Source organism: Perca fluviatilis, chromosome 21 (genome assembly GCF_010015445.1).
Source record: "Perca fluviatilis chromosome 21, GENO_Pfluv_1.0, whole genome shotgun sequence".
Classification (NCBI taxonomy): domain Eukaryota; kingdom Metazoa; phylum Chordata; class Actinopteri; order Perciformes; family Percidae; genus Perca; species Perca fluviatilis.
In genome coordinates, this window is record NC_053132.1 from 24,251,188 (window position 1) to 24,276,238 (window position 25,051).

At 41.2% G+C, this 25,051-nt stretch overlaps 1 protein-coding gene across 12 annotated transcripts in view; it reads left to right on the forward strand.

The window, feature by feature from the left end:
• Positions 1-25,051, forward strand: part of cacna1g (calcium channel, voltage-dependent, T type, alpha 1G subunit) — a 386,801-nt gene that overhangs the window by 231,289 nt on the left and 130,461 nt on the right. For 9 of the 12 annotated variants that reach the window (XM_039787919.1, XM_039787908.1, XM_039787916.1 and 6 more), the window contains exons 11-15: positions 8,382-8,533; positions 10,611-10,796; positions 16,043-16,157; positions 18,479-18,634; positions 23,309-23,374. In XM_039787919.1, coding sequence (XP_039643853.1) covers positions 8,382-8,533; positions 10,611-10,796; positions 16,043-16,157; positions 18,479-18,634; positions 23,309-23,374 — 675 coding nt within the window. The remainder of the gene's footprint in view (positions 1-8,381; positions 8,534-10,610; positions 10,797-16,042; positions 16,158-18,478; positions 18,635-23,308; positions 23,375-25,051) is intronic. The other 3 variants (XM_039787915.1, XM_039787920.1, XM_039787918.1) reach the window with 1 other exon arrangement.

Consider the following 25,051-nt stretch of genomic DNA (forward strand, 5'->3'; position numbering starts at 1 on the left):
TTGCATGATAGTGCTTCCACTAACATGCTCAACAAGTAATGTGATGAAATACACTTTGCTTATATTATTTCCGCCACAAATCCCTTTTCAGCTCCTCCACTCCGATTCCCCTATTATTTCTCCTCATTATTACTTGCTGTCATCTCATTTAACAGCCGAGCTTAGAGGAGCAATGCTATAACACATTTGAGCTTGTTGCAGATGGATATACTCTTTGATTTATTGCACATAAGGCTGACAAGGATATTTGGTGTTAATGCTAACGTGCTAATCACAGCGGAGTTGAATTATGATTTTGAAAGGAATTGCAACATGCGCTAGCTATTCAGCAATGTAACAAATAGTCAAACAAATGTGTAAGTTAATGAGTAATCAGTGATGCTATTTTGGAATTAAAGAAACCAACACTGTTGCAGCTGGGTGTCATTCAACCCATAATCATTTTATTTCTTCTCTTGAACCTCAATCCTATAAAAACTATCTATCTATATATCTACAATGATTTGCCGGGTGTCAGGTCTATTATTATACTCTATCAAGAATATAATGAAGGTATTTATTTGGGAATTATTTACCACAAAAGCACAGTATCAAAAGAAAGGATAAGGGCCGTAAAAAAACATCACATCCACAATGCATGAGAGATAAGAACAGAAGGTCAGTAAAGGCCCACAGCTGTTTGCCCCGGGGCAGCTAGCGGGTTAATCCAGCCCCTTTCACGGTAGATAGCTGGCCGTAGAAATGATCTTAGTTTGTGCTTTTAGTCAGCTAAAGAGGTGGCAGATCAGACAACTCTCATTTACTAAAGGTTATTTAGGGTTAAGAAGGCAGTTAAAACCATATTAGTCATTACGCAGGACAGGCTGAAGATGTTTTACTTGCCCGATTGCTAAACTAACTTGTCCGAAATGGAAAATGTAGACCTAGTTAAAAAAACAACAACAATAAAATCAGGGATTTGGACAACCATTATAATTTCTTAACATACAAAATATACAATTAACAGGCAGCAATTGCATAGCTGGGACGATCACGAAGTTATTCCTTAGAATACTGGAGGAACAGGTGCTTCAAGGCGTCTGGCTTTTCGCAGCTATTGTGCAGTGTTGGTGCCTTTTGGTGTTATCATGAGCCTCTAGAATGCTGCACCTGAACAACGCCTTTAATGTAGCCTACAAGGAGGATGTGTCATCAACATGGGTATTAATAAAGCCTGTATCTATCCAGAATGGCATAATAACACTGAAAATGACAATACTATTTATGCAGTAATATTACGTGGCAAATACGGGCCTTTTTTTTAACCACTTGACTAATACAATAAAATGACACACGTATCAAGTTGTGAGGTTTCTGTACCTAGGTAGCTAGCTGTATTCTTACCTAGCTAAGACATTTGACAGTTAAGGTGCCTTTAAGACCATTGTTTCATTGAAAGCCGTTGTTTCCAATGGCGTTTTGATGTGTCGAACAAAGGGCGGGCGCAGAAGCAGCGGGCGCTCAAAGTTGAACCTGGTTGTGCGCTCAACCCAGCGGCAAACGCAGTGCAAACCACGTTTTGTCTGAAAGGCCCTTAAAGCTTTAGTGCCTAATTTTTTATATTAATGAACATCCGTTACATTCAAGCCATTATCAAATGAGTTGATACAAAGCTAATTAAGACTGTTAGCTCCACACAACTCTCTCTGGATTTCTCAACATGGCTATGTTCAGAAGATCGTGTCGTCAGGTGACTTTCGCGCGTAGAAACTCGAGTGAAAATAATGACCTGTCTGTCATGTTTTTTCGACCCTCTGTGTCCTCCTTGACTACTCGCAACTGCGTGGAGGAGGGGTGGGGACTGTGCGCGTTCACGGAAGGCTTGTATCATGTGAACACGCTGACAGTTTTGTTGTCATTACTTAGAGTTCCTCATGGGGGCGACAGAAAATCCGCACTATAGCTTTAAGTGATGTCATATTTGGGTTGGGAAATTTTCCAACCAGCTACCGTCAGCTCAACAACCAACTATTGCTGATATAAACTGACTAAATGACAAGAAAGGAAATATTCTTATGCTCATTTAACTTTTTAAGCAGAAAAATGTACACATTTTTGGGGGGGCTGTGGCTCATGTGGTAGAGTGGTCGTCTGACAATCGGAAGGTCGGTGGTTCGATCCCTGGCACTTCAGTCCCATGTCAAAGTGTCCTTGGGCAAGACACTGAACCCTGAATTGCTCCCAGGGGTGCAGCATCGGTGTGTAAATGTGTGTGAATGTTTATCTGATGAGCAGGTGGCACATTGTATGGCAGCATCTGCCTTCAGTGAATGTGTGTGAATGGTGAATGGTTCCAGCTTCATGAATGGGAATTACTGGAATTGTTGGGTCTTTGTAAATTATATTGTGGTCTAGACTTACTCTATCTATAAAGTGTCTTGAGATAACTCTTGTTATGATTTGATACTATAAATAAAATTGAACTGAATTGAATGTAAAAGTGCTTTGAGTAGTCGTTAAGACTAGAAAAGTGCAATATGAATAGAGTCTATTTACATTTACATTCTTTTTCACTGAACTAAAGGTCGTTACATACAAGGGTGTAACGACTAAATTACACGAAAATGCAAAAAAGGCCAGGAAGCCGAAGCATGAAAAGCTAACGTTAAGCTGCTGTAAGCTATTTTATTGAGTTTTCCTTCAGCGAAATACTCTGATTGAATTTAATTCCATTAGGTAAACAGTTACAATGTAGCCTATATATCTAGGGCTTTCATTGTTAAAAGGTGAGAAAGGAAAGAGTGTCTCCGCTGTTGGTGTTCTTTTTGTGCTAGCCTGCTGAACAAGTCTGTCGTTTTTTTTATACACAAGATTACATTTATTTTTTACTTGCCCGATCGGACATCTGCACGAGGCATTCCACTTGCCCGAACACAGAGTTAACTTGCTACGGGCAAGCGGGACAAGCGCTAATGTCGAGCCCTGATTTAGGTATGAGGACTTAAAAGCAGCAGTGACAACATGGGGTGTCATAAGCCAGTGCAATTCCGGTTAGAAGTGTCAGGCTCTAAATTATGGTGCAATATTTACATCTTGGTGTTGCTGGACCTTCTGTTCTGCCTCAGGGCCTACTGTTGCATTCTGGTCTTATGGGAGTAATGACTTAATACTGAGCAATGACTTGTAAGTGTTGACTTGTTCAAACTCAGATATTCTGTAAAGCTCTTATTGAAGTTTTCTGTAGACAGGAAATTAAGTCTAACCCGTGTGCAGTGTCCAATAGTTGCACAAATGCACAGCGACCTGCATCTCGCCAGTAACTCCGATGTGTGGGAAGGTGCGAGGGCCAGCCCATTGCTGCTTGCAGCTTTAAAGGGGTGATAGAATGCAAAACCAATTTTACCTTGTCATAGTTGAAAAATGACAGTTTGGTGGGTAAATAGGACATATATAGAACCTCAAAATCCCATTGACACCTCTTTCCTCTGCAAATCTCACAATTTGAAACTGCTGCTGAAATCTCAACGAGCCACCGAGTTGACGTCAACTCGGCGGCTCCTCCTCATTTGGCTCTAGTCTCTTTCTTTGTCACGCCCCAACATTTACATAGGCTACACAACTGACCTGAGATCAGGTAGTCTTCTGAATCTAGGTTGCGCAGATCTCTGCTATTCCATTACAAAATTCACTTCTGAAACTTTTTTAATGCGAGAAATCAACTATGTAAAGCTCAAATATGGGCCGTTTTACGAAACTTTATGGCTAATTGCAATGTGTGTCGGAGTTCAGCGGCCGGTGCTGCCTGGGTTGCTACATCGGACTACCAAACGCCGCTGCCCTGACAGAGCTCCAGGGCCTGCAGCTCGATGTTCTCCCTCCCCTCTTCCTGCTTAAACGGCTGGTGTGTGACTGAGAGTGCGGTCAGCGAGCTTGTTACGCCCGCAATCTCTTACCTCAGGTTCCAGTTAATCGTATAATGGATATGTGTTGAGTTACTTAAACAAATGATCGGGGAAATAAACGCCTCTTGTCTGCGAGTCTCATTGATAGAGCCCACGGTGAGCTGGAGTCCATCAATGAGAGCTAGCTAGCCTCCTCCTAACGAGACCTCTGAAATTCACAAAAATGCATTAAATTGAAATTGAAAGTGTTAGGTAAGCTTGGTAAGACCTTTTGGTCGCTGTGATATACATGCCGTGACGAAATTCAAAGTGTAAATATACTATTTTTATGCCGAAAGTGTAGCTAGCTAGCCGCGATCTTTTCCCATTGTATTGAATGGGACACATAGCTAGCTTGCTGCTCCTCCTAACAAGACCGCTCACGTTCACAAAAACGCCTTAAATTGAAATCTGACACAACTGTTAGCTTTGTAAGACCTTGGGGTAGCTGTGATATAAGTGCTGTGACGAAATTCAAACTGTAAATATATTATAGTTATGCCGGCAGCCGCCCAGCTGCCCCGTAGTGCAGTAATCCACAAAGGGTGACTTTGCGCTGGGTATGGAGCCCAGCAGGCTGCCGCTTTCTCGTCAGACTGTGTGGAGCTCCTAAAGTCCGACACGTCTTACCAAATTTGCATTAGCCATCAATTTTTCGTAAAACTTAAGGAACAGTGTGAAATACCCTATATAATCATTCTATCACCCCTTTAATTTAGTTTTTTTCTAGCTGAAATTAAACATTTTTTCTTTAAAGACATATTATGCTCATTTTCAGGTTCATACTTGTATTTCTGGTTCCTACTACAACATGTTAACATGTTTTGATTGTTCAAAAAGCACTTTATTTTTCTCATTCTGTTTTTCTGAACTTAATTATATTCACCCTCTGTCTGAAAAGCTAAATTTTTGTACCTGTCTCTTTAAACCTCCCTCCCGAAAAAGCTCAGTCTGCTCTGATAGATCAGCGTTTCTAGGTCTTCTGCATTTGCGGTCTCTGTGTTTCTGTACCATCATTACTGCCGGGGAATGACTGTAACGGCACTGTAGTGGCACCTAAATATAGTATAGTTGTGACATCACAATGGTACGGAAGTCCTGATGATTCGTTTAAGTCAAATTTTTTTTAATTCGGGCTGTGTGCATTTATCTGTGGATTGAGCATTTTAATACTTTCAAAGTATTTATATAGCACATTGACCTGCTTTATAATCCAAAAAGACAAGCAAATGTCACTTTATACAACATGGGACTTTTTAAAGAGATAACCCAAACATGATTTTCAGCTGGAGTTAAGTTAGTCTTAACATAACATCATTTCTCATACTTAACTATTAGAGCTATTCTTTGTTTTTGAAAGAAAAATGAAGGTCCATTGCCTCCTGAGTCTAGACATACTGTACCAGATGAAAGCTTCGCTTTCATTGCTTTAAAGCAGGGATACTGGAGCAACCATTTTCCCATATGACCTGAAAGCAACACCAGTGACAATTTTTCATAATAACCGACTGACTCTGTGTCACTGTTGTTTTGGTGCTCTAGACAAACTGGTGCCGTAATGCAGCATGATGAGCTGTTATTCAACTGGTGATGTGATCTCTGTATTCCTGTCTCTCTGTATCCATGCTCGTGTTGAGTAATCGCTGCTTAAACAGTCATGGTGTATAGTGGCAGCCCACCAGGACAGCCTTAATGACACACACACTGTGTTTACATTACATTACATTACCTCCTGGTTCAGCCTGGGGATGTTTCTGACGTGCACACACACACAGGTTTGTGGCACTATCTTTGTGGGGACCCGTCATTGACATAATGCATTCCCTAGCCCTTTACCCTAACCATCACAACTAAATGCCTAACCTTAACCCTTACCCTCACCCTAAACATAACCTAATTCTAACCCTAATCCTACAACCAAGTCTTAACCCTCAAACAGCCCTTTAAAGTTGTGGGGTCCAGCATTTTGACCCCACAAAGCTGTCGGGACTCCAGAAGTATACTGGACTCCTGGTTTTTGGACCCCAGGAATATAGTTAAACAAGCACACACACACACACACACACACACACACACACACACACACACACACACACACACACACACACACACACACACAAAGACTGTAAGATAGGCAGTGACACATACATACTGTATGCAACCATTCACTTTGATGATGGAGAACATGCAAACACAGATCAGGCCCTCAACACCTTCCATCCTCTGTGTCATGTCAGTGCAATGTGTGTGTGTATGACACCATGTTTGAGTTGTGTAAACTGTGTATTGCATGGAGATGAAAGGCCTCATGAAGCCTGTCTGGGGTGTTACACAGCCCACAGACACACAACAGCATTCCCCCCGGCTCTTTTCTCCTCGGCGATAATTACGGATACCCACTGTAGACGTCTGATTTACATACTGTGTCATATTTGGATGTGCCGCGCCTTTTATCTTCTGGCTTGCGTTCTTTCTCTTGTCTGTCTGCATTGCCTGTTTTTTTCTCATTTTTTCTGGCACACACACACATACAGTACACACCAGTTGTTTGATCTCCTGTAGCTGTGAGTGGCAGCCCAATTCTCTGATGAGCTTTGAGCAAACGCCCTAGCCGCATTGGGTTTTGTACATGAGTGTGAAAAAAACTGATTTGTCATATTTGAATTGAATTGAGCCCACACCATGTAGGTTCAGCCCTTTGCCAGAGGCACGTGTTCAAATCTGACCTGAGGCCCTTTGCTGCATCCCCCCTCTCTATCTTCCTCTCTCTCTCTCTCTCTCTCTCTCTCTCTCTCTCTCTCTCTCCCTGTCTCTCTTCAGCTGTTCTAAGTAAAGGAAAAACCCTAAAAAAATATCATATATATATATATATATATATATATATATTGAGCCATTGGCATATTTTCTTTCCCCAGCAGGTGTTGTTGCTGTAGTCATAGAAATGTCTTGCTAACCCAAGTGCAAATCCAACACTGTTGAAGGCAGGGGTCACCAACACGGTGCCCGCGGGCACCAGGTAGCCCCCAAGGACCACATGAGTAGCCCTCAGGCCTGTTTTAAAAATGAAAATTGAATATTGAGAAGAATTGTGAGAAATATTGTGAGAAATCTTTAACATGATCAGTGTCTTCACATAGATGAGTATCATTAATCATTAATAATCATATATAACTAAAGGCAAACTGAGCACATTTGTTATTTCAGAGAGTGTATCAAACTGGTAGCCCTTCATATGACTCAATACCCATGAAGTAGCTCTCAGTTTCAAAAAGGTTGGTGACCCCTGGTTGAAGGAGTTTGAAAGAAAGTGCTTGCAGTCAAGCAGAACAAAGGCTATACAATGTGTGGATGTAGCATCCGTGACGTCACCCATTGGTTTGTGGATTGCTGTTTTGAAGAAATATGGGCGTTGCCATGTCTTTTTTTTGCAACCAAATGTGAGAGCCTGGGAGCTGGGGAGGATGACGTGGCCAAGCCAATGTGGTTTACGGTTGCAATGGCGCTGCGCTAAGCTCAACGCTAAAGAGGGAAAGTTGCCGATTTTTGAGTGAGTCACGCAGTGGAGCTTTACCTGCTGCTAAACGCCGACCTCCGGATACTACCTCCATTCATCTGCATGTGCGGCAGAACAGAAAATCGGCAAACGTTCCCTTAAGTTACCAGCTAACGCTAGCGGTCGCTAGCTAGCTTGGTTAGCAGAAAGCTGAACAGGGCATTTCTAGGCGACCAAAATCTTCCAATTAACTTAGATTAAGTGAAAATATACAGTGAAAGGGTCAATTTCAGATTAAAACATGGACAACGACCAACAACAAGTGCAGGTCTATTTTAATGTACACAGGGCCGCAGTTATTTGTAGTTTATTTAAATAGGGACAGATACAAAAAAACATAGATTATTACAGAAATAACAATCCGATGCCTGTATCACAGTGTTTGTAGCCATGGCTAATTCGCAACACCTGTCCCTAGGAGGGCTTTTAACAGTACAAGTAGCATTGCTATGCCTCTGTACTGATTGGCAGGTCAGCATGTAGCCACAGCCTAAAGCATCCCCTGCTTTATCGTCTATTTTAGAATAAATGGGACAGTAATTTACAAAATGAACATCACGCTGTGACCATAAACTCTTTATGAACATGTTTATTGAGTAATAAATCAAGTGAGAAGTAGGATAATTTTCTCTTGGACTTCTATAGAAACAGACCTCATTTTGGAGCTCCCTGGCTGGACATTAGATAGAATGAAGGTTAAGGTCACTTCCCCAATGGCTTCACTTTATAGACCCCGGAAGTTGCATCCATTATTTTACAGCCTATTAATAGAACACAATTCAATTTCTTACCTCCTGAAAGGTTTACAGTTTGATGATACAAGGTTTAGACAGGATCACATCACACATGTGTCACAATCAGGCATTAACCTCTGCTTTCTCTTTGTCTCTTTGTGTCTCTGTCTCCAGCCTGACGAGTTGACCAATGCGTTGGAGATCAGTAACATCGTGTTCACCAGCCTGTTCTCGCTGGAGATGCTGTTAAAGGTTTTGGTCTACGGGCCCTTTGGCTACATCAAGAATCCCTACAATATCTTCGATGGCATCATCGTGGTGATCAGGTGAGCTGCTGAACAGAATTTTTCCCCAAGCCATGAAATGATGTCACACATAACCTGAAGGCCCTATACATACTAGTGATGGGCATTCCGGCTCTTTTTCGTGAGCCGGCTCGTTTGACTCAGCTCACTGAGAAGAGCCGGCTCTTTTGGCTCACAAACGGCTCTTTAAAAAAATGAATGTTTTGACTATGATAGGTGTGAAAAACAATTCTATTTAAATTATTAAATGAAATCATACTATAAATCATACATAAACATTTGCATTTAAATTACAACTTTTTAATGTATAGAAACAACATTCAAAACAAATCTGAACAACATAAAAGAACCCATATTAAAGAAAAATAAATAACTGAAAGGATTAAACTGGTCCCTCTTTTTTCTCTGTTGTTTTCAGAGCTGTTTTTCCCTCTCTCCTCTCCTCCGAGTTTGACAGTGTGTGTGTGTGTGTGTGTGTGTGTGTGTGTGTGTGTGTGTGTGTGTGTGATGGCTCGGCCCCTCCCTCATGCCGTATTGCCGTATAATTGGTTGACACCTTGTGTATGATTGACAGGAACAGAATGTGAGGCTGATCAGACAGTCGAAACTAATGTGGGCCTATATAATTATTTTTTTGTTCTTTGAATTAGTCAATTATTTTAAATAAAATAAAATTCACTCATTATTTCATTATTACATAATGATTTAATTTCTATAGGCTATATTTGTAAAAATAGAGTCGGCTCTTCGGATATGCGAGCCAGCTCCCGTCGTTCACCTACAAGAGCCGGCTCTCAGAGCCGACTCATTCGCGAATGACCCATCACTAATACATACCCATTATTATAAGAGAACTGTAAAGCTATTATACAGTCATGTTAGCTTTCCATCCAATGAAACCAACTCAGCTGTGAAAAACAATGCGATATCACAAAAAAAAAAAAAACATAAACACTCTCTGAGAGTGATGCTGCAGTCTGTAGTCTGGTAATAAACACGGTCATGACACACCACTAGAATAATGGCTTCTCCATTTCCAAAGTGCTTCACTAATGCTATTTTCCGGAATTTTCTTGGCAGGTAAATGTTGAACAAAAGTGACCTGTTAGTCTGCCGTGGCATGCCAGGAGATCTCACCGAAACGGGAAAATGCATGCTCACATATGTCACTTCTGTGGGCTTCAAAGATAATAGGGAATAGAAGCTACATGTGTGGCCGTATCCCATGGAAATCACCTTTCTCCATTATAATGTTATCACATTTTTGATTTAGTTGATTTTTTAATAACACTTTCATGCCAATATTCAGCAGTTCACTGTGCAAATTTGACCACAAAAGACACATTTGTTTTCAGTATAATTAGTCTGAGATAGTTAGTCAGTTATGTACATGTTTGTATAACTGACAGTTATGTATAACTGACTAATTAGTCAGTTTCCCACATTGTTTAATTAACTACAAGCTGTGTACAGTTTTAACCATTATTGTCTGACATGTTAGTGTCAGTAATGAAAGATGGAGACAGTCCTCTCCCCGAAAAAAGGCCACTTAAGTAATTACTAATTTGTTTAAGCAGCACTAGCACTGGTCTTGAACATTTATTGAACACAGAGCTGCAACTAACGATTATTTTCATTGTCAATTATTTTCTCCAATAATCGATTAGTTGTTTGGTCCACAAAATGTCAGAAAATGGTGAAAAAATGTCGATCAGTGTTTCCCAAAGCCCAAGATGACGTCATCAAATGTCTTGTTTTGTCCCCAACTCAAAGACACATTACAGGAGCTGGAATCGGAGAATGTTTTCTTCTTTTTGTCTTCATAAGATGACTCAGCGACTCAAACCAATTAATCGATTATCAAAGTAGTTGCCGTTTAATTTGATAGTTGACAACTAATCAGTTTATCGATGCATCTTTGCAGCTCTATTTGAACATGTGAGTTCTAAGCATGTCATGTTTAGAAATAGTGACGATGGATGTAGTACGAGCATTAGTTCTTCACGACTCACGGACTGGGCAGGGATCCGAAAGTTTTAGTTTGAAGACCTTTGATCTAACATTAATGCTTGTGCGTGTCTCTCTTCTCTCTGGACAGTGTGTGGGAGATCGTGGGTCAGCAGGGTGGCGGTCTGTCGGTGCTCAGGACCTTCAGGCTGATGCGGGTGCTGAAGCTGGTCCGTTTCATGCCGGCCCTGCAGAGGCAGCTGGTGGTGCTGATGAAGACCATGGACAACGTGGCCACCTTCTGCATGCTGCTCATGCTCTTTATCTTCATCTTCAGGTAGGCAGAGGGAGAGGGAGCGGCCTTGCATCCTGTCTAAAGCCCTATTCACATGGGATTAGTATCATCTGGGGACCTTGTGTGATTTAGAAATATATATACTTTTACTTGAATACGTTTCCCCAACGCATCTCCGTTACATGTTACCACAAAATAAAATCAGAAGGAATTTTTTAGACTGCGAAAAAGCAGGTTTGGCCAGTCATTGCTCCTAGATTGCAAGTTAATGCACGCTCCATTCCAGTTGGTGACGTAATGCCTGTTTGTTGCCAAGCGCCAAAACCACAGGCCAAAATTAAAGAAGAGAAGAAAGCATGATAACTGATAGCGTCATGGAAGCGCCTGCTGCAAGCTCTGTCGCCAACGTAAATACAGTTTTGTTTCTGTTTTTCTCTTTGTTAATGTCAGACTTTGAATTTGATTTTTAAGACGGTGTGGAAACCCCGAATATTATGTTGTAGCATAGGGAAGCTTTTGCTTTTACTTCTAATACTTAAGTACATTTAATATCAGTAAGTACATACATGTCAGATAGTTAAAGACTTTTACTCAAGTCATATTCTAAAAGGGGACATTAAAGCTATAGTGCGTAGTTTCTGTCTCCCCCCATGAGGAATTCTAAGTAATGAACAACACCACTGGCATTGGTGGTGCATCCGCATGATACTTGCCTTCTGAACATAGCCATGCTGAGAAATACACAGATAGTGGTGTGGAGCTGATAGTCTTAAATCTCTATGTAGCAACTCATGTGGCAATGGCTTGAATGTGACGGGCGCTCATTAGTATCAAAAAGTTACACATTAAAGCTTTAACTTCTACCAAAGGAATTTCTTGGTAAGATACTGGTACCTTTAAGTATTGCTTTCAAGTACCTAATACAAGACTTCACAAAAAAAAACATACATGTGTCGATCTTATGAAAAGATGAGCTGTCTTGTCCTTGTTGCAGGAGGAACAACATCATGAGAGAAGTTAAAATAGAAAACAGACGGGGTAAACTAAAGGGAATTTGATCAGTGACCGTGGAACTAATTCTGCAGCTGGTGAGCACAAAGGAGTGGAATTAAAGTCCATTAGTAGATAAGTACATTGTGACTCAAACATGAGACGCAAAGAGCAGAGGGAAGCAGAGCTCAGCACAGATACTGTATGTGACAGGAAGAACGAGATCAGTCGATGGGGTGACAAGACAAAGTGATTCCTTTGTTTTCCTCAGCAACTCTTCTTTCTGCCTGGTTAGGCCTGCGGCTGAGCTCAGCAAAAATCCAATGTGTCGAGGTTCCGTGCACTTGTCTGACGCACAAACAGACACACCACATCATTAAAGAAAAAAATGCAATGTGCAGGGAATTATCAAAAAGGCAGTACGACAGACTTCATTGGTTTCTTTCAAAAATGAGTAATTTCCCTTAAAGCCACTGGATAACTTAGCATAAGATCTAAAATGTTTCTCTATAGCATTAAAGTTTGCTACATTACTACAAGCCATTTTTGGAAAATTTTGACAGTCCTAAGCATGCAGTGAACAACTACCAGTGACTGTATTAGAAACAATAATATAATGTCATGAACTGGCCAAAAGTCAGTGACAAAAAAAGAAAGAAGGAATAACACATTAAATACAACAAATTGAATGAATTATGTTAATCAGGAATGTCAGTAGACGAGTGTAGTGTGCGATGGGTGCAAACAAAACACAAGACCTTGCCAAGGAGCAATGAAGCTGTCCTGGAACAACACCTTATTGAGACACCTTTCATCTGTACTTTATTAACTGGATTCGTAATTGCTACTCTTAAAAAAAAAAAAAAAATCTCTACTCACAACCAAGAATTAGTTAAACTCTTAAAGATGCAGTAGGTAAGCCTTATAAAACAAATTTTCTGTCATATTTGTTGAAACTGACCCTATGTTCCAGTAGAACTACATGAAGCAGGTCATTAAAAAAAATTCCGGCTCCTCTGGCACCACCTACAGCCTGTAGTGCGATTTGCAAAATTCCACCGCTCCCTGTTCAGATGCACCAATCAGGACCGGGGGGGGGGGGTCTAACTGTGTGTCAATCACTGCTCAGGCACATGCATTCATTCTCCCTTGTGGGGGGAGGGGCTTAGGAGACAGTTTGGGCTTTAGCAGAAGGGGGGTGGGGGGGACTGAGAAGTTGTCGATGTTCAAATTATTTGGCTAAGTCCTGGATCTTCACAATCCTACCTACAGCATCTTTAACTGTGTGTGTGTGTGTGTGTGTGTGTGTGTGCGTGTGTGTTTATCCCTGGTGCGGTTTATCTGTGCATGTGCTGCTTCATTTCAGCAGCTTGTTGGGATGTGTAAATATGGGAGTGCACGTTTGTAAGGGACACGCATGCACTTGAGTAGAGTCACACATACACAAACACACACACACATTTCCGGGGGCCTTGTATATGCATATATAAACAGCCTCTGATTTGAGTGAAGAGTTGCCAAGTTGACACAGCAGAGGCCTGTTCATTGATCCCTCAGCTCCAGTTGAGCTTCAGTGTCTGTGTTTCTGAAGAAGTACACACTCACTGCTGGTTCCTAATAATAACACCCCTGATTAGCTGTCTTACTGTACAGTATGTAGCAGTGAACTTTCTGTCTTTCTGTTTGTCCTGTTACGAATAGTGTAATGCGTAATGATGACATTCAGTGTGCTGTGTTATCTTGCTTCTGCTTGACAAGACTTTTATCGACACTTAGCATATTGCTAATGACATAGCAATCTTCCATTATTTGTGTAAAAAGGAGAGCTCTCTGCGTTTCTGCAGACCACAACAATCCGGTGCAACCAAGGCAGGACACAACAGTATAAAATAACAAAACATTGCCGGTGCAACACAGATGTCTTCTTACTTGATGGATTTATTTCCATTTTTTTCCTTTATTCTTCTGTCCTTTAATCTCGTCCCTATCTCCTCTCAAACCACTCTATTTGTACATGTTAAACTGCTAAAAGTATCCATGCTACCAAGTCTACAGTAGCTCTCTAGACTTGGTATCATGGATATATATAAAACTTATTCTAAAGCTATTTCGTAAAGACCTTGTGAGTTCCCAGAGCCTTGTCATCAGAGTGAGGTTTCCAAGCAACCAGCAGAGACACTGCACAAACAACAACGGTGGAAGTATAAACATTGATAGCCAGGAAACAGTTACACTAAATACTAGCTGTGTCTAAAACCACAAACAGTTTCCCCCTGTTTCTAGTCGTTATGCTAAGCTATGCTAATCGCCTCCCAGCTCTAGCTCTATACTTCGTCTCATCTCACTCTTGGAAAGAAAGCTAATATTGTTGAACTAATTCTTTAAATTAAGTCTCAGTATTACTTGATCTCAGTGCTGCATTTGACAGGGTCGACCACAACATATTACTAGACCGACTGGAAAACTGGCTTGGACTCTCTGGCACAGTACTAACTGGTTTAAATCCTACATAAAGAATAGAGACTACTTTGTGTCTACAGCAGTGTTGCCACAGTTACTTTGAAAAAGTAATCTGATTACTGATTACTCCTTTAAAAAGTAACTTACTTTACATATTACTTGATTTTAAAAGTAACTAAGTTAGATTTGAAGTTACTTTATAAGTTACATTCAGCAGCTGCCGACAACACCCCTGCCGCCTCAACATAAAAATGACAGATTAGTAACGCGTTATTAAGTACTAAGTAACGCGTTACCGGCATCACTGGTTTACAGGTAATTACACATCTGAACAGACAAATATGACATACGGAGTTCCCCAAGGCTCCATTCTGGGGCCTCTTCTCTTTAACATCTACATGCTTCCACTGTCTCCGAGTATGGAAAACAACAACATAAGTTACCATAATTATGCGGACAACACACTGATATTTACATAACCACATCAACAGGGGACTATGCTCCAATACAAAACACTGAGTAAGTACATTGAAGAAATCAACAAATGGATATGCTGAACTTTTTTAAATTAAACAGAGTCATGGACTCAGACGTGAATCTCATCAGCCACATTAAGACAATTACAAAGTCAGCTTACTATCACCTTAATAATATATCGAGGGTTAAAGGACTTCTGTCCAATCGGGATTTGGAAAAACTTTCCCATGCTTTCATCTTCAGTAGACTCGATAACTGTAACGGTGTCTTTAAAAGTCTCCCTAAAAAATCTATTACACAGCTGCAGCTAATTCAGAATGCTGCTGCTCAAGGCCTCACTAACACCAAAAAAGTGGATCACATCAGTCCAGTTCTGAAGTCTTTACACTGGCTTCTTGTCTCTCAAATAACGGAAATACTTCTGTTGGTTTATAAAGCACTGAATGGTTTAGGGCCAACATACATTTCTGATCTGCTGCTACATAATGAACCATCCAGACCTCTCAGGTTGTCTGGGTCAGGTCTGCTTTCTGTCCACAGAGTCAGAACTAAACACAGAGAAGCAGCATTCAGTTTCATGCACCACATATCTGGAACAAATTCCCAGAAAACTGCAGGTCTGCTGCAACTCCCAGTGCTTTTAAATCATGTAATTGTTAATTTCTTACATTGCACTGTAACTTTTATTCTTCTATTTCATTCTTGTCTTATTCTATTTTAGTTGTTTTTATATTCTCTTTTACAAATGTTAATTGTTTTAACTGCTCTTTAATGTTTTATGTAAAGCACTTTGAATTGCCTTGCTGCTGAAATGTGCTATATAAATAAAGCTTCCTTGCCTTAATTTCCAAAGAAGTACCTACCTAATACATTTTAGTTGGATGGAATTATGCCTTCGTTTGTAATGCCGGTGATCTTATTTTGTTTGAATTTAAAGCATCATTGACATGGTGTGTGACGCTCTCCATGGTGCTGAATTTAACCTGACATAAGCACTCCATTTCCAGTCCCTTTCTTGGCAACATTACTGCCACAATGCATTATGGGCAAATTTCCTGACTGACAGTACTCCATGTATGATGTTATTGTTTTACTTTTTTGGTCATAAAACTAACGTGTGAATGCTTATATTTATATTTTGTCCCCTGGGCAGAAATTACCATTCGTGCTCAGTACATATTGCCTCAGCTGTCTCGCAAGCAGCAGGTATAATTAGTCCGGTGGAGTCAAAACAAGTCTTTTCAGCATGTTTATTTCCGTTTATTTGTACTGTATCTAATGGCTTGGCCTGATGTAAACATTTACCCCTCGGTTTCCTGTTTGTTTTCTCCTGGCTCCCTCTGACTCTCTCTCTGTGTCAGTATCCTGGGGATGCATCTGTTTGGTTGTAAGTTTGGATGCGAGGCCGATGGAGACACTCTGCCAGACAGAAAGAACTTTGACTCTCTTCTCTGGGCTATAGTGACAGTCTTCCAGGTGAGCACAAACCATTTTCTACTCTTTTAAACACTAACATTTCACTTTGTTATGGTCAATTTAACTGCAGCTTTATGCCTGACTTCACCGTGTGTTGAGATAGTAAAAATGACCTTAAGGTATGCAAGTTCATCTACCATCTGGAAGCTTGAACTTCCTGTGTGATCACACTGCAAACTTGAAGAGCCCTTAGGCAGTCAACATCTTCCTGCTCCATTGGCGCTGACTGAACTTGTCCCCATTCACAGGCTGAAAAGAAAATTACTTCCTAATAAATAAAATATATCAAATCAAATATTCCTCTTCACTCTCCCTCCCTGTACGGCCTTTATCTATCTTCCTCATTTTCTTCCACTCTGTATAATTTCCATTTCCATCATAGAATGTAAAATAATGGACAAAGCTTCCTGGTCTGAAAAGTGAAGCAATAACGGAAGTGGCTTAAACCTTCTAGCACGGGGCGACTCCACCGGTTGCAAAATGAAGTCAGTTTCTATCGAAGTCTATGGGAAAATGACCCTACTTCTGCCATGATTTATTAACTTACAGTTTTTTTTCATAATGAATTCATGGTCTCAAATGCTTGTTTCAAGTTTTCTTCAATACAGCATGACGTTCATTTTGTAAATTATGGTCCCATTTATTTTAAAATGAAAGATAAAGCAGGGGTAGCTGGTAACTTAAACCTACATTGTGCAATTTTTTGAGTTGTATTCTTAGCAAAAACCCCTTAGTTCTTTCAAAAATATGTGCTCATTCATGTCATCAATCAAAGTATTCTCGTAAGCGTAGAATCTGCCATTCAGAATCATTCAGAATACATACTAGCGAATCGCTCGAATGATCGGAAGCCATGTAGTGCCTCCATCTTTAAAATACATTAGCCAAAGAGGGACATGCCTCCGCATTTCGCGCTTTTAAACTCAGTGGCACCGTGACGAATGCCAGGGGGAGATTGCTCGCCAGGGAAGCGAAAAAGAGAATTAAAACGACAACGCGACAGGCAAAGCTACAAGACCAAAGTTAATATTGGAGTGGCTAGAACAGCTGTGTGTAAACAATGGAGATACTAAGAGCTAATTTCGGGTTCGGCCACCGTAGGAGTTGAAATGCGCTCGGAATGGGCTAGAAAGTAATATTCACTTGGTTGTTATATACAATTTCACCACTAGATGGGAGAAATTCTTACACAATGCAGCTTTAAGGGAAAGTTTGCAGATTTCTGTTCCATCATACATGCACTTGCTTCAAAAGAGTTGAAAATAGGCAACTTTCCCCCTTTGGCGTTTAGCCTAGTGCAGCGCCATTGCAACCATAAATAGGATTGGCTTGGCCTCGTTATCCTTCCCAGCTCCACCCTCTTTTCAGTGCCCGTATTGCCAAATTCGAGGCTTTAAAAAGGCAGTCCACAAACCAATGAGTGATGTCACAGCGGCTTTGTCCACAATTTTACAGTCTATGATATCCACGTATCTTTACGTAGGTTAAGAAGGTCTGCCTTTTGCAGGTTTCCTTGGGTTAGTGATTAGGCTTTCTGTCGGGTCTAACCATTCATCCATTATCTATCTATCATGCTGTATAGTATTTATCACCTGCACAGTTAATCGCAATTTTATCGAAATCGCAATATGAACTGGTGCAATATCCAAATCGCAGGGGTAAGTATTGTGGTGCTGCAGAGACATCCCGGCATACTTATCCTATCCTACAGACTACAGAAAAAAATCTTTGTTTGGTACAGATCCTCGCAAAAAAATCACACTTCAATCATTTTTATATATATATATAAATAGTTTTCAATGAAAATGAGAATAATGATACAAAAATGATTATTCCCTCCAATATCGTGAATCATATTGCAATCGCAATATCAGTCAAAAATAATCACAATTAGATATTTTCCTAATATCGTGCAGCCCTAAGTACCCGTGTATAATTCAGTGTAACATCTGATCAGGGACGATGTAGAGTGTCAGCATGTCTCGCTGCACTGTACTGACATCTCTGTTACACACGGATGGTTTACTGCAGCTTCCCTTATCCAGTATACATAGTCATGAAAGCTTTTACAATTCAATGTTGTGTCCTTTTAAATGAAAAACCTGTGGTGCATAGAATGCATTTATAGTTTTGACACAGAAATACAAGACATACTGTACTGTAAGTACTAGAACTTAAACTTCATCAACACCCAACCTCTGAAATATCACAGCATTTAACCGTTTCCATGAGTCAGCGGTTGTCCAGCTTGAGCAAGGCACTTCAAACCTGTCAGTCTTGTGACGCGTTTGTGTGGTCTTTTTTCCTCTCCTCTCCTTCAGATCCTAACCCAGGAGGACTGGAACAAGGTGTTATATAACGGCATGGCCTCCACCACTCCTGTCGCCGCCCTCTACTTCATCGCGCTCATGACCTTCGGCAACTACGTCCTCTTCAACTTGCTGGTGGCCATCTTGGTCGAGGGTTTCCAGACCGAGGTAAAATGTTGCTGGTCACACATGCACAAAAGTACCACAGAAAAAAAACCAACCAGCTTAAATTATTGAGCTATTTTGTCTAAACGTCTGTCTTTAAAGAAATTATTTAACTTCTTTTAAAGGGTAATTTCGGTATTCGGTAGGCCGCAAACTGGGCTGCAATGTAATCCTATAGGGCAATTAAAAGTTTTGTCACTGACAGGCTCCAATTATTCCAAGTGTCTGACAACATTATGGAAAGAGTAAATTAGATAATAAAAAAAAAAAAACACCTTTCAGCTTGTAGTGCGATTTGCAAAAATCCACCGCTCCCTGTTCAGATGCACCAATCAGGGTTAGGGGGGGTGTCTATCTGCATGTCAATCACTGCTCAGGCACATGCATTCATTCTCTCTCGTGGGGGAGGGGCTTAGGAGACCGTTTTGGGCATTAGCGGAAAGGGGGGAGGGACTGAGAAGTTGTCGATGTTAAAATTTTTTGGCTAAGTCCTGGATCTACACAATCCTACCTACAGCACCTTTAAATGGAGTCTTGTGGGATTTGGTGATAGTGATTTAGGCTGAATGTTACATGGTAAACAAAAAGGATTTTACTCTTTAACAAAAAGGTCGACCTCTGTAGGGATCCTTTCCATAATGTTGTCAGACACTTCGAACAATAATCGGAGCATCTCAGTGGCAAAAACAGCACTTTTAGTGGACGGAAATTGAAGGTGCGCAATTGCCCATTAACAGGGTCAAAAACATAGGAAAATAGGGTCCAGGTTGAAAAAAAAACAAAAAACAAGTTGCCCTTAAAATGGTCAACTTGTTGAATGTGTCTTGCTTCCAGGTCTTACCACAAATTATTTCTGTAGAGGGTGTTAAGTGATTTATATAAAACTAGCTTTAATATATTCTTATCATTACTCTGCCCTGCTAATTTGTTGTATTAGAAAAAAACAGGTTTTAAGACTGGAACATGAGGCTAAATTACTCAACGAGGTGTTTATTTTTTATTGCAGGCACAAATAACATTAACTGATGGATGTCCACGCCCCCACAAATCCATAACAAAATCCCACTGTATTATTTCATTAACCTTTGCCTTCTCTTACACTCTCTGTAGCGGGTTATTTGAGGACATGAGAACAGCGTTTCATTTTCCGCTCCTTTTCATCTTCATCTTGCTGTCAGCCTCTTCTCCTCCCACTCTTTCCCACTACCTCAGGAGTCATCCTCATTAGTGTTCTGCTTATTTGCCAATACGGTCATGCCATAAAGCACATCATAAGGAAACTATGTCTGCTGGACTAGACGGTGCATCAGCCCACATCCCCTGTTTCATCAGTCTCATGCTCAGATACCTTCTTTTTATGCCCCCCCCCGATCTTTCCCCTCCTTAGTACAACTCTTCATATGTCATAAAACTGAAGTGTAATGTTCTTAACCCCAGCACCATGATAGTGTTTAGAGACAGCAGCTGTAAAAAACAGTTTCCCTGAACTTTTTTGGGGGGAGCAAAGAGGTTGAAACTCATTGAGCGACTTTTTTTTAACTTTTCAGCCCATTTGTAGCATACAGGGCTTTCTTTGAGACGGATAGAGCGACAGAGGAAGAAACAGAGGGTGAGACGAGTTAGGGAGAGTAAATCACACGAGTATTCAGCCTATCTCTGGCTGTCTACTTGTCTTCCCCCTCTCTTTCTTCGTTTAAGGCGTGACAGCACCTATGCTTTGATCTCCGACGTTCTTTGGCTCTCGGGCTAAGAGGAGAGAGAATAGATGAGGGGTGGCAGGGGGAGAGGTTGACAGCCTCATAAAATATGGATTCCTTTCAATGGGCTTCTCCTCCTATTGTGCCTATCTGCTGTACAAATATGAAGTGCATGACTTTGGTAAATGGAATCACATAGGAGGTGGGAGGCAATGACCAAAGCTGCTTAAGAGGAAGGCTTTACATGCAGGCCAAGACTGGAATTAATGCATGTCTGGTGACTTCTTAAAGTCCAACTGACATCAGTTTTAAGACATCCTTTTTCTTTTTGACTTGTGTTATTTGGGCAAAATTGTAATTAGCAAAACCTGAAAATTTGTATTTTTTGCTGTGATAGCACCCCTTTCAGTAGTGTTTACCAGGCGGTGTGCATTTTTGGTACTATCTGACAATATCGGTACTGTAATTTGATTGGTGCAATATCTGTGTCGACGCTTAAATTCCAACGGCCCACTTGAGGGCCAACGTTGTTGGCCGTTTGCTTAGCTCCGTCTGTGATTTGAGCACTTTCTACGTTTTGGTTGGGGCGGTGGATGGGTCAAACAATTCAGGTCTTTCACGTCCTGCGTGTGGCGTTTTGTTTCCCCGTTAACTGTCCCGGTATTGTCGCGCGTTCCCTGCGGCCGTTTCCCGGCGTGTGAGGCATCCTTTGCCCATTTTTTTTTTCCTTAACCCAACCTCCGCCATCCCGTTAATGTCGCGAGTCCCCCGTGGCTGTGTCCCGGCGTGTGAGGTGACATTTGCTTTCTCCTTTAATCTCCCTATAGACCATTTCGTGCTGGCCACCACGAAAAAAAACGAGAAAAACGTCCCTGTGAACACGAATCAATAGATTAAAAATAACGTGACCATTTGACGAACTGCCGTGAGACCGTGTTGAATAGAAAGTGTAGGCACAGATGTGCGCGAATTGAGACGCAGCATGAGTGTGCAGGAGCTGGCAACGACTCGGCCGTTTTTAATAAAGACATGAACAAAAAGAAACGACTAGTGGCAAACAATGCTAACGCTAAGAAGCTAGGTTAACTAGCTAGCTTTTTCTTTTGCCTCTTTTAGCTTGTTGTTTTGGGTTTACCAGCCTGCAACTTTGCTATTTTGGTTCAGCCACACCTATCTATCTCATAGTCTCATTTTCACCTGCAGCAGACAGCTAATCTTTAATTAAAAAAAAGCTCTAAAAACACCAAACTACGCTACCGCTAACACATACATATACACACTCTCATAGGCAAACACGACCAAATGTAGAAACCCCTTAAGGTCTATTATAGCGCCGTGCTCTGTTCTCCCCCTGTGCTCTCCTGTATCATCACAGAGCTGTCGGCTTTATTCTCCCTCTCCTTTTTCAACTTGACATCCTTTTCTGCAAACAGTAAGTTTATTTTTAGGCGGCCAAACTTTCCCTGCGTCAGGGTTGCTAGGTAACGGGCACTTGAATGATGTGAGCCAAGCCAGGAGAGATGTACGGCACACAGTCGCCTAAAAAATGTATCACTTCTAATGTACATATTGCTTTGGACATAAAGGCAGAGGGGAAATCATCTCATGGAGGTGGTCTTTCAGTCCTCTTTGACCTGCATTTATTTTCTTGATTTTACTCCATCCTCTTCATCTACTCCATCCTCTATGTCTTCCTGTTATCCATCTCCTTCTGTCATTGTGCCTCTCCGTCAGGTTGTGACCATGTGACAGAATCCAATATTCGCTGCAGAGAGTGCAACAGACCAATTTGTTTCTTTATGGAGACCTATTAACAGCAGAGAGACAAGACCTTGTTCTTTTTTTATTATTATTATTACACCTCTCACTCTGACAATAAACACACATTTCACAAATGCAAACATGCACGTTTCACACCGAAGTGTACGTTCTTGACAAGTCAGCTGCACAGGAATGCTTCCATGCCGGAAATGTCCTGGAACGATGCATAGCTCATTAAACTTATATGTCAACATCATTTTCATTACTGCTTTCTGATCTGAATGATTTTCATCCAAAACACCAATGGACCAATGGAGGGTAAAAAAGAAAAAACCATGGCTGTGCCCATCACCTCTACTCTTTGCTGTCTTCACTTTTCACGCTTTCAACTGATTCAAGTTGCGGAAATACACATGTGCGGTGCAGTTTGACAGCACAATGTGATCCAGGACAGTTGCTTTGTAGGGGTGTCGCGATTTTGATTTTAAAACGAAAATTTATCGAAATGAGCTTTCGATTTAGACTATTAAAATCATAAGCAGGATCGGCGATTCCCCTAGTATTTCTTTCTCTCTCCACCCCCGCCTACTTGCGCACATCCAAAGAAAAAAAAAAAAACAGACACGACTTAGCTTAACAGCTGGTAGCATGCAGCTAAAGAAGCAGGTAACGTTAGCTTACCGGTAGCCTACATCGGCACTTTTCCAGAAACAATGGCTACTGCTGGAGTCGGAGATGACCAAGAAACAACAGAAATGGAAAATCCTCCCTCCTGCTTCCCTGAAGTTAACGGTGTGGCAACATTTTGCCTTCCGGACTCCATAGTGCATTCATGTGCACCTCTGTAAATTAATGGTGCATTCAGTGGCACTCCATGAAACTCCAACTGTACCCTTCTGCCATCTAGTGGCTCTTACTGTGGCATGGCCTTCCCCGTTGGAAAGTAAATGTTTAAATAAAAATGTCATTGAATCGTGACCTTAAAATCAAAAGTCAAATCGAATCGGGGATTTGGAGAACCGTGACACCCCTATTGCTTTGATATGCTGATATGTTGCATGGTAAAGTCGAAATGTAAAAGGCTGAATTTTCCTTTAACTCTCTCTGAATTTTCCTTCTGCTCTTGTCTACTGCCGTGGTTCCACCTCTCACCTTTATGCCTCTTTTCCTGTGTGCGCCTCCCTCTCCTGTCCGGCTGCACCGATCACTTCCACTATAGGAAGTGACCAAGCGGGAGGACTTGCATGTCCAGCCGAGTCTAATTCAGCTGCCTGTAGACTCAGGGGTATGTAAAGCACTGCAGCTCTGTCTTCCCACCCTCCATTTAATTAACTAACCGCCCTCATTCATTCGGACCTCCCTCTCCACCCGTTTTCCCCATCCTTCCCTATGGAGGCTTTGCGGTGGCGTGTCAGATCTCTCAGCAGCCACAGCTTGGAGGTTGCATTCTTCTCATAGTGTCCTAAAAAGGGCCACTCCACCCAAATTACAAAAATGATCTGCTGTATTTTCTAACTTGCGTCATGCACATACTAGTGATATTGCGTCATGCAGATACTAGATAGATCAGTTTTATTTACAGAGGTTTTGAGATCTTCACTGCTGAAAGTTTTGCTGCCAACCCAATTCTGAGTACTGAAGTGGGAAGTAAAAGTCCAGTTCATTTGGTGCATTCACCATATCAGGTGGCTTGCAATTGGAGCTTTTCCAAAAGATGAGTAACAGTGATATAAAATATCTGGTTATGTGATAAAAAAATGAATAAAAAAAAAAAGTAAGACAAAAAGGTACAAGCCAATGTAAAGATCTCAACCTCAAATGAGCATTCTGGTGAACATCCAATCACAGAGCTTAAAATTCTTCAGAGGCACCTGGGGTGCTTTGTTCCCAGTTACATCAACCACTGGCTTTTTCTCCATAGGAACAGCTGCCAAGGCTTATGGGTATTTAGAGCCATCCGTAAAACATGATATTTGAACAAAACAAAGTGATCAAACGATTAAAACTGATGACCATAACCCAAATTAGTGAGAACTGTTCACAGCAAAGTCTGTGGATTATCCTGAATAAGAAGATATCGTTGGAAAGAGACATTGCAATCACATTTTTCATTAGTAATTTGTCATTTCTTTTGTGCCCCGCAAATGGATTTCCATTCACTTTCTCTGTATTGTGATGATGTATAGAATACTCAGAAATTAAAATCTCAAAGCCTCTGTTGAACCAGCATGGCTTAATACCAGTAGGGCTAAATGGAAATGCATGTTGGGTATTTTTTTGGGGAAATTTCAGTGAATTTACTATGACAAGAACTACTGGAAAGCAACGCAATGCCAAACGCCATCACACTTACCCTTAAAATAAAAGCTGTACTAATCAAATCAGTTAACAGTACAGTGATGTTGTTGGGTGACTGGTTGTAGCACTACAGAAGAAGCAGTCTCCATCTAAAAGAGCACAGAAACCTCCAACATGGCTGCCAGAGAATGTGTCACAACATCTAATGGCGCTTACCCACTGCTAGTACCAGCTCTACTCGGCTCGACCACGGTGCCCCGTCCTCCTTTTTCCATTGCAGGAAACTGCCGTGACCTAACGCGACACACACACACACACACACACACACACACACACACACACACTGAATGTCGAAGGTGTGTTGTTTTTGATTCTCGGCGTGTGGCCGTTTGCTATAGCCAGAAGAAAAATTTTGTTTAAAAAAAAAAAAAAGCTGGAGGCAGCAAAAACTATTTAAAAATGGCGGGTTTCTTCTGTCGTTAGCAACGATGACGCAGTGATTAGTGACGATTCTCTCCGATCAATCGGTAGTCTGCAGGTTTTTACGTCACCTTTTGGTATCGCCTCAGCTCGCTTGGAACCTCGACGGAGGTGATACTAATAAAAAGTACCTGTTAAGTACCAGGGACTTTTTTTCATAATGGAAAACCACAAAAGGCGAGTA